The sequence below is a fragment of the Trichosurus vulpecula genome, chromosome 3 (genome assembly GCF_011100635.1).
Source record: "Trichosurus vulpecula isolate mTriVul1 chromosome 3, mTriVul1.pri, whole genome shotgun sequence".
NCBI lineage: Eukaryota > Metazoa > Chordata > Mammalia > Diprotodontia > Phalangeridae > Trichosurus > Trichosurus vulpecula.
In genome coordinates this window covers 416,999,449-417,016,990 of record NC_050575.1, presented here as the reverse complement: position 1 = coordinate 417,016,990, position 17,542 = coordinate 416,999,449, and the positions used below count along the sequence as shown (strand labels likewise).

Genomic DNA, 17,542 nt, shown 5'->3' with positions numbered 1-17,542 from the left:
TCTTTTCTTCCCCTTATCCCTTCTCAGGGGTTTGTGCCCTGGAGTGTCAGGGCAAAACAATGCCCTGAGCACTGACCTCCAGCGGCTTGGGGCAGCACCACTGGCCTGCAGGGCCACTGGCTGCCCTCCTACTGGACTCTTTCCTTTGAGAGCTGAACCTCAGGGCCACCGTCCAGCCTTGGCTCCCCATCCGCACTAGCAACTTTCTTTAACTCCATATGCTTCTTGCTTTTGTGGCCAACATTCTATTGCAGCAACTCTGAGGCCACTAATTGTGTGCGAGAGAGAGAGACAGAGACAGACAGACAGGCCATTTTTAGGCTACAAAATCCTGCTGCGCCCAACACTGCTGAAAGGCACATTGGGATGGAGAAGTGGACAGAGCCTAGACTAGGAGTCAGAGAACCCAGCATCAGACCCTGCCTCTGTCACCAGCTGAGTGACCCTGCACTTCATCAATCTAGGCTTCAGTTTTGTCATCTGGACAAAGAGAGGGTGAGAGCAGATTGATCGCTGAGGGCCTGGCAGTTCTAAACCTGTATTACTCCATCGGGGAGTCAGAAGGCCTGTATTTGAAACCCAGGTCAAGCCCTAAGTTAGTTGTGACTGTCAGCAAATCATTTCACCCCGAACCTCAGTGTCCCTCTCAGCAAAATGGATCTTAATAAATGCACATACTGTGTGTGTTTAGATGATTACTGCCAGCTGAGAGAAAAGGACTTTGCAAGAGAATGTCATCAGACAAGCAATTGTCCAGTGGAAGGTCCCAGGGGCAGTGCCTGGACCCCTTTGTGGCTTCATGTTTTCACCCATGACTTAGATAAAGGCAAAAAGGGCAGTCTCATGAGCAGTGCAGATGGCACATGGCTGGAAGGGCAGCTAGCACCCAGAGTGACAAAAGAACCTTAAAGGGTGAGGGAACCTATACACAGCAAGTCATCCCTTGTAACTAAAATATAAAAAGAAAAAAAGAACTGCAATTCAAGTGAGATGGACGAATTGTCCAGATGAACAAAAGGGGATTAAAGACACGCAAATTAAAATGACTCTGAGATGCCACCTCACAGCTATCAGACAGGCTAACTTGACAAAAAGGGAAAATGACAAATGCGGAAAGGATGAGGGAAAATGGGAACACTGATGAGCTGTTGGAGGAGTAGTGAGCTGGTCCAACCACTATGGAGAGCAGTTTGGAACTACACCCAAAGGGCAACCAAACAGCACTCCCTTTGATCCAGCAATATCACTGACAGGTCTGTATCCAAAAGAGGTCAAAGAAAAGGGAAAGGGATCTATTTGTACCAAAATATTTCTAGCAGCTCTTTTAGTGGTAGCAAAGAATTGGAAATCAAGGAGATGCCCATCAGTTGGGGAATGGCTGAGCAAGTTGTAATATATGATCATGACAGAGTACTATTGTGCTATAAGAAATGATGAGGGAGGGGCGGCTAGGTGGTGCAGTGCGTAGATTATGGGCCTTGGAGTCAGGAGGACTTGAATTCAAATCCAGCCTCAGACACTTGACACACTTAAGTGACTTGGCCAAGTCACTTAACCCCAATTGCCCTGCCTTCCTCCTTCCAAAAAAAGAAAAAAAGAAAGAAAGAAATGATGAGAGAGATGGCTTCAGAAAAACCTGAGAAGACTTACATGAAATGATGCAAAGTGAAGTGAGCAGAACCAGGAGACCACTGTACACAGTAACAGCAACATTGTAAGGGTGATCAACTGTGAAAGACTCAGTTACTCTGATCAAGACAATGATCCAAGATAACTTCAAAGGATGTGTGATGAAAAATGCTGTCTACCTCCAGAGAGAGAATTAATGAAGTCTGAATGCAGATTGAAGAATTATTTTTTCACTGTCTTTATTTTTCTTGCTTGTCTTTTGCAACATGGCTAAGGTGGAACTGTGTTTTGCAGAATTTCACATGTAAAATTGATATCACACTTCTTGCCTTCTCAAGGGGTGAGGGAGGGGGCAGGAGGAAGGGAAACAATCCAGAACTCATTTTTTTTTAAATAAATCTCTAAAATAATAAATTTATTGAAAAAAATTTTAACTGCAGTTCAGTCAAATTAACCTGAGTCTGACAGAAAAAGTAACCAGTCTCCTACCTGTACAAGGAAGATAGAAAAGTTATTTTCTCCTCTTTGCTACAGGGATAAGTCAAGCAAACACGCATTTATTAATCACTTAACTCTGCACCAAGAACTAGGCTAAGCCCTAGGAATTCAAATATAGTCAAGAAGCCAGTCTAAGGAAAAGACAATACAAAAAAGGGGGCTCAAACAGGACGAGGAGGAGGAGAAGATACCTGCAAGAGGCAGGGGGGCAAAGCGCGAGAAGTCAGGAGAAGAGATGGGAGAGGAGGAAGGCAGGCTGGCCTGCAGGGGCCAGAGGGGCCAAGGGCACAGCTCCCTGATGAGAAGGCAGCTGAGACCTGGTGGCCCAGCCCGAGGCAGCAGACAAGCTTGCCCATTATTAGGAAACAACATTCTATCTGGGTTTGTCGCACCTGTTGCAATTTACATTTCCATTATGGTATTTGCTATGTACATCATTTTCTTGGTTCTGCTCATGTTACCTTGGGTCAGTTCACATAAATCATCTTCCCAAGATGTCTTCATTTTCCTCAGTTCTTACTTTGCAGTAATATTCCATCATATTTATATATTGCACTTTTGGTCAATTTGAAATTTCTGGGCATTTTCTTTGTTTCCAGGTCTTTGCTGCTACAAAAAGGCTGTCACAAATATTTGGGGATGGACAGGATCTTTCTTCCTTCTTTACACCTCTTTGGAGTGTGCCGTGTGCCCAGAGGGTCAAAGGCTGTTGCCATTTTAGTCCCTTGTTTTCCCAATGGTTGGGACAGTTCACTGGGCCACCAGAACTGCTCCAATTTGGACTCTTCTCATCTCTTGCTATCTCGATCACTCTGCTGGGCATGAGGTGAAACCTTGGGGTTCTTCTGTCTTGCATCTCTTCCATTTCTGGTGATTTGGAGAAATCCTTCTTGAGTGTTCAGAGTTTGTCATTCTCTGGAGAACTTCATCTTCTCCATTTGTGTGGCTCCCTGTACAGCCGAGATATTAGGCATTTATTAGAGATTTCCAAGCCAAATGTTTTTTTCAGTTGACAGTTTGGTTTCCTTCCTCCTAGTTGTAAGGATTTGGCAGTACAGAATGTGTCACTTTCATGTAATCCAAATGCTCTATTTGATATCATGGGATGTTCTCTAATCTTTGGTTAAGAACTCTTCCCCAGCCATAGATGAGAAAGTCACTTTGCGCCTGTGGATAAAGGCCACTCACTGTGGCTTATCTGCTCCTTTACAGATGAGTTGTTCACCTGTGCCAGAAGAGGGAATTTGCATCTGTAGAGTCCACCGAGGTGATAATCACAGATGTTGCATGTGCCTGTGTATTCGCACACACGTTCCAATCAAGTTCCTTGAGGCCAAGATCTTTACTATTTTTGTTGTTGTTGGGGGAGGGGGTTTGGGGGTCGAGTCTCTACCACCTAGGATAGTGTCTGACACATGATTGACATTTAACCCTGGGTTATCTGGCGTCCAGAGTTCATCCCTGATTCGTTCCTTCTATCCCTGGGCGGCCTCTCAAGTGGGCAACGTCTACTTTAGAAAGACCACCGTTGTCTTGCTGTCCACCCAGCCAATGTTCATCCCTGCTCTGACAATGGAGGCTGACCTCTGGGTCTTCTCCTCACCCACGATGCAGAAGTTCCCTCCATACTCTTTCAAGTAGATAACTAGGCATGGCTGGAAGCTGCTAACATGCCCGTTGGCATGGTAATAATACCAAGAGTCACAACAGGGGCAGTAACTACAGCACTTCAGGATTTACTAAGCCATCACACCACAGCCACCCTGGGAAGCAGGCAGCAGAAGTGATGACAATGGTCAGCATGCTGACAGAGCACATGAAGCCTTACAAAGCCTTTATACAGTCAACCTCTGTTTGTCCTCACAGCAGCCCTGAAAGACAAATAACCCCATGTTACAGCGGAGGAAACTAAGGCAGAGGGGACTCACCCAAGGTCACACTGACTCCAGGCCCAGCGCTCTGGCCCTGCGGCACCTCATTGCCTCTAAGTATTATCTGTCCCACTTTATAAAGGAGGACAAGGAGCCCAAGACCCCGCAGTCACCTAGGCAGTGACTGACTCACTGGGTAGCAAGGTGGAGTGAGAAGCACTGGAGCTGGAGACAGGAAACGCCCACTCCCACTCCAGCTTGGTTAGGTGCCGCCAGAGTGATCTTAGAGGCTCTCTCTGGGCCTGTGGGGTCTGTCCGGTGCAGCAATCCCCCAATTCCCTGTCTGCCCACCTTCCAGAATACTATGTGGCCTCACAGTCCTCACCAAGGAGAAGGAGGAGCTGGCGGAGCCTGGGACCCCTCTCTCAAACCCCCATCATCGATCCCAGGTCTTTAGGTAAGTAAAACATGGCTCTGTCCCTGAAGGAATTCATTAGCTTGGGACCAAATGCCTCCAACACCCCAAGAGCAAATCAATGGGATTCTCTGGATCCAGGGAGAGGAGCATTGGATTAAAAAAAAAAAAAAGACATGTATGTATTAAGCACCATCTCTGTGCATGGCCCAGCTCTAGGTCAAGGTCTCCTCTCTGCCCTAGCGGGGTCTACATGCACTTGGGGGAGACAGAGGTCACACACAGTTACTTCTGGGGGGAGCCAGCGCTATCAGCTGTGGAAGGCTTTGGGCAGGAGGCAGCGCCTGAGCAGAGGAGGGAGCACATGACAGGCATGCGGGACTCATGCCACAATGTTATGGCAGCGGGAGACAGCAGCATGTGGGAAGGGGAGGAATACAAGATAAGTCTGGGGATGTGGGTGGGAGCTGGACGGCAAAGAGCGATCTTTCATCCCTGAAAGAGGGAGCCACAGAGGATTCTTGAGGAAGGGGTGACTATGACCAGAGCCACGTTCATCCTGGTCTCCAGACAGGCCTGGACTATCCTGTGGTCAGAGGATTCAGCCACATGTGCTTTAAAATGCCTCTCCTGCTAAATTCGCTGGCTCCCTAGCTTGCAGGATGCATGAATCTGATTTGCAATGCTGATTCTGGAAGCCTGAGAACAAGGCATCCTCTAAAATTCACACAAAATCTCTCTGTACTTGGAGCATGCAAAACGCCTGCCTTGGAACCTGAGCTGGAAAGAATTTCATTTCAGAGCTAAATTCACAGAGGGAAAGCTGCCTGTGTTATCGATTTAGAAATCATTACCGTCCAATCATTTATTGAGTTAAATAAATAATGGCTGATCTTTCACTGCCATTCTCCATCTGGGCTGTCTCATCAACTCTGAACTTAGGAATTCTCCAAAGTCAGACCCAGTGGAAAGTTCAATTTACACTGTGACCTATTTAGAAGCAAGAGCTGAGAACGACATTTGACAATGATTTTCAATTTGTGTCATTTAACCCGAGCCATGTTTCCCTTTTTGACGAGTTTCTGACAAAGGCTTAATATTCTGAGACAGTCAAATGTGTCGATGTGAAGTGTCCAAAATCTGACATGTACGTGGGCGGCTTCACAAGAGACAGACGAGGGACACTCAAAGGGGCCTCCATCTTCTCATAGGCCTCGTTCTTTGTGCCCCGATCCTCCTGCACCTGATCAAAAACATGCTTTAAAGAAATATGTAACCCTTTCCTAAAAGGTGTTCACACATTAATTAAGGCCCTACTGAGTGGCCAACACAGCCAGCTCTTGCTTAACTTAAGCCAACAGTGCCACAGACCACCACTCCCTTTGCAGGTCCCCTGCAGCCCTCCAAACCCTGGCATGGGGCTGTACCTGGTGCTGCTGCTGCTGCTGCTACCAGCCGAGCCACCAGCTGCCAGGAGTCAGAGGCTGAGCTGGAGCCCAGGCCGGCCCAGGTATTACAGCCTGGACACCCAGAACCAAACTGGGGTAACACAAGAACCGTGCGCATGAGGCTCATCCAACATGGATGCCGTTCTCCAGAGCTTATGACCCACTTCAGTGAAGCAGAGAGCTGACCAACAGGCGACTCCCCCCACAGTGCACACTGCAATGCTCCTTCCTTCATCATGGGCCCCAAACACCTGGCACATGCACAACAAGACAGACTGCACTGAGGATCCACGCCTTCCCCGCTAAGAGGCCCTTGTCCTGCGCTCCCCAGTCAGTGGGCGGGGCTGGCTCTAGGGCTATTAACTCTCCTGGCAGCCCCAGGATGGCCAGCCATCATCCTTGCTCTCACCACCCTGTCACCAGCTCCAGAGCGATATCTGACAGCATTATTCATGAGCTAACTGTCATGTAGAAAGCCCGTCCTGCACGGGAAGACTGCCCATCCCCTTTGCCATGCATGTCCTCGGCGACCGTAGTAACAGTAACCACAACAGTGGTGACATGGTGCTGCCAGACTTGCACAGCCCCATTCCCCATCACTGATCCAGCACCCCCATGCACATGCTAGCAGGCACCACCTGCATGGTGACAAGTCACACAGAAAAACTAAAGACCTGGCTTCGGGGAGGGCAGCATCTTGGGAGCAGGGCAGCTGAATGTGAATGACCACCAAGACTTAACTCCCTTTGTCATGAGGACACACAGATCTGTGTGTGTGCATGCGTGTGCGTGTGTTCATGCGTGTGTCTGTGTGTGCATGTGTCTGTGTGTGTGCATGTTTCTGTATGCGTGCATGTGTCTATGTGTGTCTGTGTGTGTGTGCATGTGTGTGTGTTTGTGTGCGTGCGTGCGTGCGCATGTGTGTGTGTGTGTGTGTGTGTGTGTGTGTGTGTGTGTGTATGCATGCACCTTAGGCCAATACCTCAGTGCTCCCAAGGAGCTAGGTGGTCATCTCAGCTAAACCAGAGAACACTCAGGAACAGCTCGGGAACCACACACAAGCCAGACCACCCACCCCACCAAATTTGCTCAGCTGCCAACAATGCTGGGAGCCAGTGACGAGCTGTCCCACAGACGGTCTCCATTTGAACATGCTCAACTGGGAATATGGAGGGGAAAGAAAAACCTCCTGAAGAAGTGAAAGAACAGAGAATCAGACCACAGTCCTTGGGCCAAAGCCAGAACAAGAGGTCTAAGCTATGATCAACGGGTACAGGCAGTTAAGGGAGCTCCCTGGATGTTAGGAGTGGCATGCTGTCTTGGAAAACCACTCACTGCAGAGGCAGAGGGCCTGGGCAGACCCCTGCAGGGAGAATGTGGGTGAATCACTCTGTTTCTCTTGGCCTTAGTTTCTCTATCTGTAGCATGAGACAGCTGGACAAGAAGATCTCCATCTCAACCAGTGGGTTCCCACCAGTGGGAAGTTGCCAGCAAGCGAGGGAGTGCTGAGCCAAGAGGTAGCAGGCTAGATTATGAAACCAGGTCGCCCATTTATCGGCCATGTAAAACTAAATGGGTCATACCCCTCTCAGAACCTCTGTCCAGCGCTCTGTGAGATCCTAATGGCAATATCTGTGCTCACGTGGGTTCTCATCATGAGGAAAGCATATGATAAACCTTAAAGTACCACAGCAATGGTGGGGAAGGCTATGAGGAGGGGGGCGGGGGAAGAGGAGGAGAGGTGGCCAGCCCTGCCGAGGTGCCCTCTGCAATGCCTCTTCCATAGGCAGCAAATGTCTCTTCCTCTGAAATCTTTTCCTCTCCCACTTCCCATCAGTTCTCACTGAACCTGGCTCCCTCCCGATGATGCAGCCTCCCTGGCCACCCTTCCAAGCATGGCTGCCCCTTCACTCCTTCTCCTTGGCTCGCCACTAAAGGCCAGCTCCCCGCGGCCACTTCTAGGCACTCTCCCTTCCTTCTTCACTCAGCAGCCTCTCCTCCTCCTATCTACCAGCCAATGTAAATCCTGGCAGCTCTTGTCTATGGACCCCAGGTCACACTCTTCCCTTCCTCCATGAGTCCGGTACCTGCTCACAATTTTTCTCTCCACCCCAACTCCTGCCCTCATCTTCAGGGACATCCTTCAACATATGTGCTGATTCTCCCTCACATACTGTAGACACCCTACTACACCTCCCATGAGCCACTCCTGCTCCCACCTCAGCCCCTTGATCCCACCATCACTCAGAAATCTACCACCTCCATGCTCCTGGTTTTTCACCACTCTGACTCTCCTGACATAACCCTGCTCCTTATCTGCACCACGACCTCCAGGCCCCTGACCCCTCACTCCTCTCCCAGGCCATCTTCCCTACACCAGCCATTCTGTCCTCCTATCTCTACCTTGAACCCCTCACCTACTGATATTGCCAATGACACCCAGCCAAGGCTCAGCCCTGGATCACTCATACCATGGGCTGCCTTTGCTCCTATGCATGCTGAATGAAGGTGTAGAAAATCATGCAACTGTTCTGGCGGGGTTCATTCTAAATTTATCTCACACAAGCTCAACTGGGCCCTCACTGCTGCATGGCAATCCTGCTCTATCTGCCATCAATGCACTCTCTCACTCTCCACAGCAGTTCTTCTACATTTTCTCATCCCTCCTCAAACTTCCCATGGCTCTCCCACTCCCCACGTTCTCAGCTGAAAATAGTCTCACATTTTACAGAAAAAATTGAGGCCAATTATGAGCTTCTTCATCCCTTCTCTTCCTCATCTCCTATCACTCAGATGCCTTCTGCCACCATCTCCTCCTTCACTCTTGTCCCTGTTGAAGTGACCTGACTCCCGACCAAAGCCAACCCTTCTACCATCCCATCTCCTCAAGCAGGCTGCTCCCCATCCTCCCCACCTGTCCTCAGTGTCTCCCTCTCTATTGATTCCTTCCCTCCTGCCCACAAACAGGCCCATGTCTCCCCCATCTTGAAAAGAACCTCACTTGGCTCTTCCATTCCCACTCACTGTCCTCCTCTATCTCTCCTGTCCTTTGCAGCTAAACTCCTATGTCTATAATTGGTGCCTCCACAGTGTCATGCCACTAGACAGTGGCCCTCAGGGGACCAAAGCCGTGGTGCCCCAGGGAAGGTGCCTGTCCAGGCACTGAGGGGCTCAGCCGCCGCTGGGGAGGGAAGAGCCCTCCTGAGAGGGAAGGAGATGAGAAATCACAGGCTTTGCAGGTGCCGAAAGAAGGACTCAGAGGAGCAAACAACATGAACAAGCCCCTTTTTCTGGTCTTAGGTTGGAAAACCTGCTTCCTTACCTTCAGTTGTCGGAAATCCTCCATCTCCTTCACTCTTGGTTTCTGCTAACTTCCCCGTTCTCAACAAGACCTCCGCGAAGCTTTCTGTTGCAATGTGCTGGTATGTAGTATAGGTCACTTCAGACTAGAAAAAAATGAGGTACTGAAACCAAGGTTAACAGGATTTTTTTTTCTTAAAGGATCATTTCGATTCTATTTGGGAGTTGACATTCTCTGAATTAGCACTTCAGGGTCATTCAGCTAATCGCCTCATTTTCAAAAAGAAATTATTTTGGGTAAAATGAAAAACCTCCCTTGTGATCCTCAAATCTGGCAGTGAATTGTGAAATAAATCACTCAGAAGAGAAAGAGTTAGCACTGGGGAGCAGCAAGTCATTTTCAGGTAGCAAAGGATTTCCCTGGTATCATGAAACGCCACCAAGACAGCCAGGAAAACTGCACAGGCGACTGGAAGCGGGGCTCACACTCACACCTCACACTCACCTCGGAGACAAAGGGGTTGGCCACGAGTGACTCATAAAATGGATGGCAGCCTTGCTTCTCTAGGCCCGCATTGGCACCCATTCCCCGGCCATAAACATCAAGGAAGTCTTGGCCCTGAGTGGATCAAAGTGGAAGCCGATGCATCAGAAACACTGGTCTGGGGACCAGAGGAAACCAAGAGAGCAAAACAAGCATGTTACTGTTTGTGAGCCAAGGAAAGAGAACAGAGGGAAATGGGACTGGCTCGGCCTGAGGCCAGCTTGGGCCCAGACAGTGTCATGCACCTGGCATGTGCCCAGGCACCAGGAGCATCCCATTCACATGGCTGGACTGACCAGCCTGGGGACACAGCAGCCAGTGAGATTGCTCAGCCTCCTGCCTTGCTTTCTGTCTATCATGAGGCTACTCGAAAGCCACTCCCAATGCTCTGATACCACAGTGATCGCCTGTGTGTGCTTGCCCTTTGGAGTGTAGCCCAGCACCAATCCATGGCAGAAAAGGTCAGAGCCAATAGGAAGAGCCATGCCCACCCAGGAAGACACCGCCCCCACCCCCACCCCCCGCTCCAAGGCACAGAAGGAAAAGGAGAAGAAAAATGGCAGACCAGGCAGAAAGGGACAAACATGAGGCATGGAAGGCCCTGAAGGATGAGCTGCTGGTCCCTCCAACAGAGCCGGGGACAGGGAAGAGCAGCCAGAAGGAAGAGCTCAGGGGCACAGAACCCACAGGGATGATGGAGGGATCAGTGGCCCTCACAGGATGCCCCTTCTGAGGTCTGTATACCTTCTAAAGAGGAGAATGTGCTGCCAACCACCTCCCCAGCTTCCTGCTGGGTCTCCAAAAGCCTGAAGCTCAAACACATGAGCCCAAGGTACAGCAGCATCTCCTCTGTGCAGCAGGATCACCTGAGACCGCTGGGCCAGACTGAGCCCGGTGGCCCAAAGAAGGCCTGGGAACTAACATGAATGTGACATGGGGAGCCAGTCTCTGCTGCGCCCTCCTTACATGCAAGGGTCGGAGGTAGGCCAAGGACCTCTTCCACCACTGCCCATCACTGACGGCATGCAGCACAGCTTTGGTGGTGGTGCTTGTGTTTGAGAGGACCTTCATAGTGGTGGCCGTGGTCCAATGCAGCAGATCCCCCGAGTGGCTGGTTAGGATCCCAGTTTCGTCCTGTCAGAAATGGCAAGTGTTAAAACCTGGAAGATCGAGTCTCTTCATGTCTGACATCACAGAAGGCCAAGGCCTAAAGATACCCAGAATCCACTGAGCTCAACAGGACCTTCCCACCCCACCCCCATCCCATTTGTAAGATGCAGCAACTAAGGCTCAGCAAGGGGAAAGACCTTGTATAACAGCTTCAATCCACCTGTTCTGGTGGTGGCCAACATCACATGATGGTAGACCCAACAGGAAGGTCCCCAAGCCCAACCTCTTCATCTTCCATAGAGGAAACTAAAAGTCACAGAACTAGAAGAGAGCAGCAGTGATGGAGAAAGGCAAAGATATCTAAATGACAAGTACAGTTAAGAACTAAGGTTGATGGAAACTAAATAATTCATTCCAAAATAATAAGTCAAAAAAATTAATCATAGCAACAATTTAAAAAAACTACTAAGGAAAATAACATCACAAAAACATACTAAAATTTCTATGATGGCACCAAAAGTGGTACTTGGTTAAGAAAAAATTAGAGTTTTAAACGTGTTTTCTATCAAAGAGAAAAACAATCAGTGAGATGAGTATGCAACTAAAACCCAAGAAAACCAACAAATTAGTAACAAACTGAAAAGCAGAAATTCTAAAAATCAAAGGAATAAGTAAATTGGAAAACAAAAAGACTGAGATGAAGAAATAGAGTGGTGGATCAGTGGAATAGATTAGGTACAAATTACATTATAGTAAATGACCACAGTAATCTAGTATATGATAAAGCCAAAGATCCAAGTTTTTGGAACAAAAATTCATTATTTGACAAAAACTGCTAGGAAAACTAGAAAACAGTATGGCAGAAACTATAGACCAATATCTCATATCATATACCAAAATAAGGTCAAAATGGGTACATGATTTACACATAAAGGGTGATACCATAAGCAAATTAGGAGGGCATGGAATAGTTTACCTGTCAGATCTATAGATAAGAGAAGAATATGGCACCAAAGAAAATATAGAGAGCATTTCAAAATGTAAAATAGATCATTTTGATTATACAATATTAAAAAGGTTTTGCACAAACAAAACCAATGCAATTGAAATTAGAAGGAAAGCAGAAAACTAGAGGGGGTAGAAATTCGCAACAAATATCTCTGATAAAGGTCTCATTTCTCGATTGTATAGAGAAGTGAGTCAAATTTATAAAAATACAAGATATTCCCTAACTGATAAATGGTCAAAGGATATAAACAGGAAATTTTCAGACAAAGAAATCAAAGCTATCTACAGTCATATAAATAATGCTCTAAGTCACTACTGATAGAAAAATGCAAATTAAAACAACTCTGAGGTACTACCACTTACCTATCAGATTGGCTAATATAACAAAAAAGGAAAATGGTAAATGCTGGAAGGAATGTGGGAAAACTGGGACACTATTGTACTGTTGGTGGAGTTGTAAACTGATCCAACCATTCTGAAGAGCAATTTGGAACTATGCCCAAAGGGCTACAAAACTGTGCATACCCTTTGGTCTAGTAATATAGGTCTATATACTAAAGATATCAAAAAAAATCTATTTGTACAAAAATATTTATAGCATCTCTTTTTGTGATGGCTAAGAACTGGACATTGAAGGGATGCCCATCATTTGGGGAATGGCTAAACAAGCTGTGGTACATGATAGTGGTGGAATCTTATTGTGCTACAAGAAATGACAAGCAGGATGATTTCAGAAAAACATGAACTGACACAAAGTGAAGTGAACAGAACCAGGAGAACATTATACACGAGTAACAGCAGCATTGTTCAATGAAGAATTGTGAATAACTATCTATTCTCAGCAATACAATGATCCAAGACAATCCCAAAGGACTAATGATGAAGCAGACCATCTGCCTCCAAAGAAAGAAGTGATAGTATCTGAATATAGACTGAAGTATGCTATTTTTCACTTTCTTTCATTCAAGTCTTCTTGTACAAAATGACCAATATTGAAATGTTTTACTTGACTGCACATGTATAACCTGTATGCAATTACTTGCTGTCTCAGGGAGGGGGGAGGGGGGAAGGAGGGAGGGACAGAATTTGGAACTCAAAATTTTTTTCAATTGTTAAAAAATTGTTTTAACATGCAATGGCGGGGAAATTATGTATACATATATTTTTAAAAGACTGAGATGATGAACCAATAACTATTTTAAGACAACATACATAATTAGTTAATTTGATTTTATAAAGGAAGAAGATAAGTAAATTACCAATATCAAAAAAGCACAAAGGATTATTTTGCAATTAATGGAACAGAAGCAACAAAAAGTATTAAGAACTATTAAACTCAATCATGTGCCAACAAAACCAATTTTTTCAAATAGAAGGTTCACAAAAATATAAAATTAAGATTAACAAAAAAAGAAATTTTAAAAAGTCTCAGAAATAAAAATTAAAGGAGATATAAATGAACTCCTACTGAAAAACACTGAGACCAGATGAATTTACAGAAAAAGAAGGCACCTTGCCAAACTCAGGTCCAGCCAGTTTTAAATCTAGGATTCTATTTCTGTGAAGAAAACTATGGTCCTGATTCCCTAAGCAAGGGAAGGATACAGAGAAAAAGAACATTATAACCAGTATCACTAATTAATTTAATATAAAAATATTGAAATAGCAGCAAAACAGTTAAAGTAATATGTTCCAAAAAAATTAATTGCTATGATGAGAATGGCTATAGCTGGACCAAATGAATGGTTCATTATTAGGAAAACTATAACCACAATAAATCATACCAATAAAAAATTTTAAATCACATATCAATAGACACAAAGAAGACTTCAATAAAATGATGAGTGTGTTCATTCTATAAAAACAAGATGGCAAAATGAATAAAAGGATCTTTCTGGAAAATAAAAGTTATCTAAAACCAGAAACTTGTAATACTAAAAGTGTTCTCCACAGCATAAAGGGTAAAGCAAGGATAGACAGCCATTATCTCTATCACTTATCTAAAAAGAACAGGAAAACATGACACAAAATTATCTCTATGCACAGAGGATACTCTCATTAAGAGAATTCAAAAATGCAATGAAAAATTTAATTCAAGCAGTTGATATTTTCAATAAAGTAGTAGGACATAAAACAAATCCAAAGAAATGATTTTGCTAACAAAACCCAGAAAAGAGAGAATTAATTAAAATAATAGTGAAATACACAAAATATTTGGGTCTTAACCCATCAAGACACATATAAAACTTATTTTAAAGAAAGTCTTTCCAGAAATAAAGAAAGGCTTAAACCACTGGAAAGACAGTCATGATTCATAACTATGCTATTCCGATATAATGAAAATGCAACGTTGCCTAAAATAACGTACAGATTTAGCACTCTACAGATCACTCTATTGAGGGATCACTATATAGAACGTAACAAAATAATAATGAAATTCATCTGGAGGAACCGAAAGCCTAGAATATTAAGGAGAATAACGGGGATGGGGGGGGAAGTAAGTTAGAATGTAAACAGATGAGCCTCTTAATTAGGCTCCCTGCCTCAGCCTCTCTCTTCTCCCATCTGGCCCCAAAGCCTAAGACTGATGCTGTTCCTGCCCTTCTCAGGAACCTCCACTGGCTCCCAGTTACCTCGTTTCTAGCCTTTCACCACCCAGCTCCCAATTATTCTCCCAGGTTCATTATCCACCACTCAGCTTTCTGCTATGCTCACAGAATCACAGAAGGCAAGCCTTGGGAGGGACCTCAGCAGCCACCATCTTGTCCAACCCATCCACAAATGAAATCCCACCATGAACAGTTTGGCCAGCAGTCAGTCAGAATTCAGCTTGGCCACACCATCCTGCTGGCCATCTCCCCTCTGGCCTCTCAGCTGCCCTCTCCAGCTCTCCCTCTCAGCATCTCTGGTGCCTTTCCAAGCTCAGCTCCAAGGCCACCTCCCAACTTGGGTCTGCATGGGCCATCCTGGCTCTGGATGCAGTTATCTGGTATGGACCTTGAACATGTACATTTACATGTGTATTCACAAGTGACATGTATGGATATACATATTATTTCCCTCTTTGAACATATGAACTCCTCAGGAGCAGGGACCATTTCACAGAGCCTGGAACACAAGAGGCATGTTACAAGGGGTTGCGGACTGACCACCAAGGCACAGAAAAGGGAGCACTCTGCAGACTGATCTGGTTGGAAAGCAGAGTGGTGAGGGGGATCAGCAGGCCATGGGCCAAGGAAGAAAGCCTGGTACAGCCTCTATGGGAATCACTGACTTCTCAAGCAGAGGAGGAACATGGCCCCACTGCCCTTTGGCCCAGTCCATGAGGCAGCTACTTGGAAGACGGACCCAAAAGAAGAGGAGCTGCAGGCTGGGAGGCCCCCTGCAAGGCTGGGGGCAAGGACTGAGGGGAAGGCCCCCAATCAACCAAAACCTTTTGAGCAGCACTTTCTGTGAGTAAAGGCACAACAACAGATGACTGTGGACAAATGTGAAGACTAAAGGAATCTCTAGCAGCCTGCCATGACCTGGTGCAGCGAAGGAAGCAGGACCAAGGACAGCGCTCAGAGCAGAGCCATGCCCCATGTAGGTGGATGGCTGCTCTCCTTTCCCTCTCCCCTCCCTTCTCCACTCCTAAAATGCCTTTCCCAGCCTTTCCCAGCTTAGATCCACCTCCTGAATGTCACAGAGTAACACTTAATACATTGTGGAAACAGGCTGAGCCCATTTAGGTCTGATAACAGGACATCTATGTTTTATGAAATGGTGCATGTTAACAGCTGCATTGCCTGGAGCCATGAGGAGGAGGCTGCTATAAAACAGGCATGAAATCCATATTAAAAACAACCAGAAGACAGGATTTCACACTAAACAAACATCTTGTTTCCAAGCCACCACGACACATCACACCTTTGCAAAGGTAATTATTACATCAGATCCTTGGTCTAGCTGGGTAGGGGCCCAGGAGAAGCAAGACCTCCTGTCACCCAGAGAGCAGCCCCAGGCATCTGGTGAGCGTCCAAGGGGAGAAGCTGAGGGGCCACACATCTGGCTCCTGAGGAGGAGCTGAGGAGCCAATCAGAGAAGAACTGAGCATGCAGATATTGAGGTTTAGGACAAGTAATGCACAGGTCCTGCCTCAAATGAATTCAACCCAAGCCTTCTTTCAGCCAAAGACAAGGTTTATTAGAACATCGGTCAGGGAAGGCATGATTCTAAAAATCCGCCATATTTGTAACACTTGTACTGACAAGCAGCCAGATTGAATCTGAGCATCTTAAGGAATCTGAGCACTTTAATGGAGGCAAGATGGATCTTATATACAGTGGTCAGTGAGTGGGAGGATCTGGATGGGAGTGGCCAAGGCGTCCAAGGTGACTGGGAGGTACCGTAGGCAAACACCAGGGACCTGGACCAAGTGGCCAAGGGAGAATGGGGTCTAGATGGAACCAAGGGTGAGAAGTAGCCCCGGCAATCTGGAGGCAACTGACAATGAAGGGCTGGCCGAGGTTAAAGGTAACAGAGAACTGGAGATTTGGGCTTAGGCCACAATGAAAGGCCAGCTGACTGAGATGGGTCAATGCCTCAGGCTAATGCCAGAGACTTGGCTATGTGGGAAAGTTCAAGGGAGAGGGGGGCATTCCAGGGCCCGAACGGTCATTCCCCCCTCAACAAATACCAAATTCTTTTGGGGTAAGGGGTGAAGGTCTCATCTTGGGCCTGTACCCATCAAAGAGGCACAGGCTGGCCCAGGGAAAGGGACTAGGGCAGCCACACGGCTCAGGCAGGCCTGGGATGGGACCTGCTTCAGCAGTTTGTGCTCTTTCAGAATAATTCACAAAGGGCAATGATGCACAGACCAGAACTCTGGGAGGAGGCCCAGTGCCAATAAAAGCTTCTCCCCACAAGAAGGCAGATCTGCCCCCTCCACTCCAGCACCTTCTCGTCACTGCTGCCCACACCCCCCAGGGATTCACCAAGGGCAGGTGGGCGGGCAGCAGGAACACCCACAGCTCTGGCTGGAGCCCTCCTCCTTTCTCCTGACAGCTCCTAAAGGGTGAATCCTACCCTGGGCTGCTGGGAGAGGGGGAGTGGGGAGGGGCACAGGAGGAGGACTTCCTCACCTACAGATGGGGCTAAGCAGGTTCTCTGGAGGGCTTTGGAACTGGGCAGGAGTCCAGACATTTAGGAGGCTTAGAAGGGAAGCTGCAGGAGGAGAAAAAGGTGAGGCAGACCAAAGGAAGAAGGCTCCAGCTTGGAGAGGATGGGAGAAGAAAGGCTGCAGCAAAAGGCCCTGAGGAGGGATGAGAGGAGGACGGGGAGGGAGAAGGAAGAAGAGAAAGGAGGGGAAAGGGGAGAGGGGGAGAGAGAGGAGGAAAGAGGGGAAGGGGAAAGGAAGGAGAGAAGAGGGGGAGGAAGAAAAAAAGGGGGAGGGGAAAGGGGAGAAGGAAGGAAGGAGAGAGGTAGGGGAGGGGGAGGAAGAAGAGAAGGGGGAGGAAGAAGAAGGGGGAGGAAGAGGAGGAGCAGGACAAACAGAAGAAGGGGGAGGAGAAGTTCTTTATTTTGCTCATCTGAGGAGATTAGGGACATACTGAGATTTTTAATTTTACTTCTGTTTTTCTCAAAGCCCATTTTTAAACATCCTTCCTACCTAATCTACCTCAAACACACACTCATACTGGTCAGTGGGTCAGTCCTCCTAGGCCTCAGGGTGAGGTGA

General features: G+C 47.0%; 1 protein-coding gene across 1 annotated transcript in view; it reads right to left on the bottom strand.

Moving 5' to 3' along the window:
• The window catches only part of NBAS (NBAS subunit of NRZ tethering complex), a 271,212-nt gene that overhangs the window by 108,419 nt on the left and 145,251 nt on the right, over positions 1-17,542 (bottom strand). Inside the window, exons 36-38 of the mRNA XM_036750476.1 lie at positions 10,672-10,839; positions 9,667-9,780; positions 9,184-9,307 (exon numbers count right to left, since the gene is read on the bottom strand). Coding sequence (XP_036606371.1) covers positions 9,184-9,307; positions 9,667-9,780; positions 10,672-10,839 — 406 coding nt within the window. The remainder of the gene's footprint in view (positions 1-9,183; positions 9,308-9,666; positions 9,781-10,671; positions 10,840-17,542) is intronic.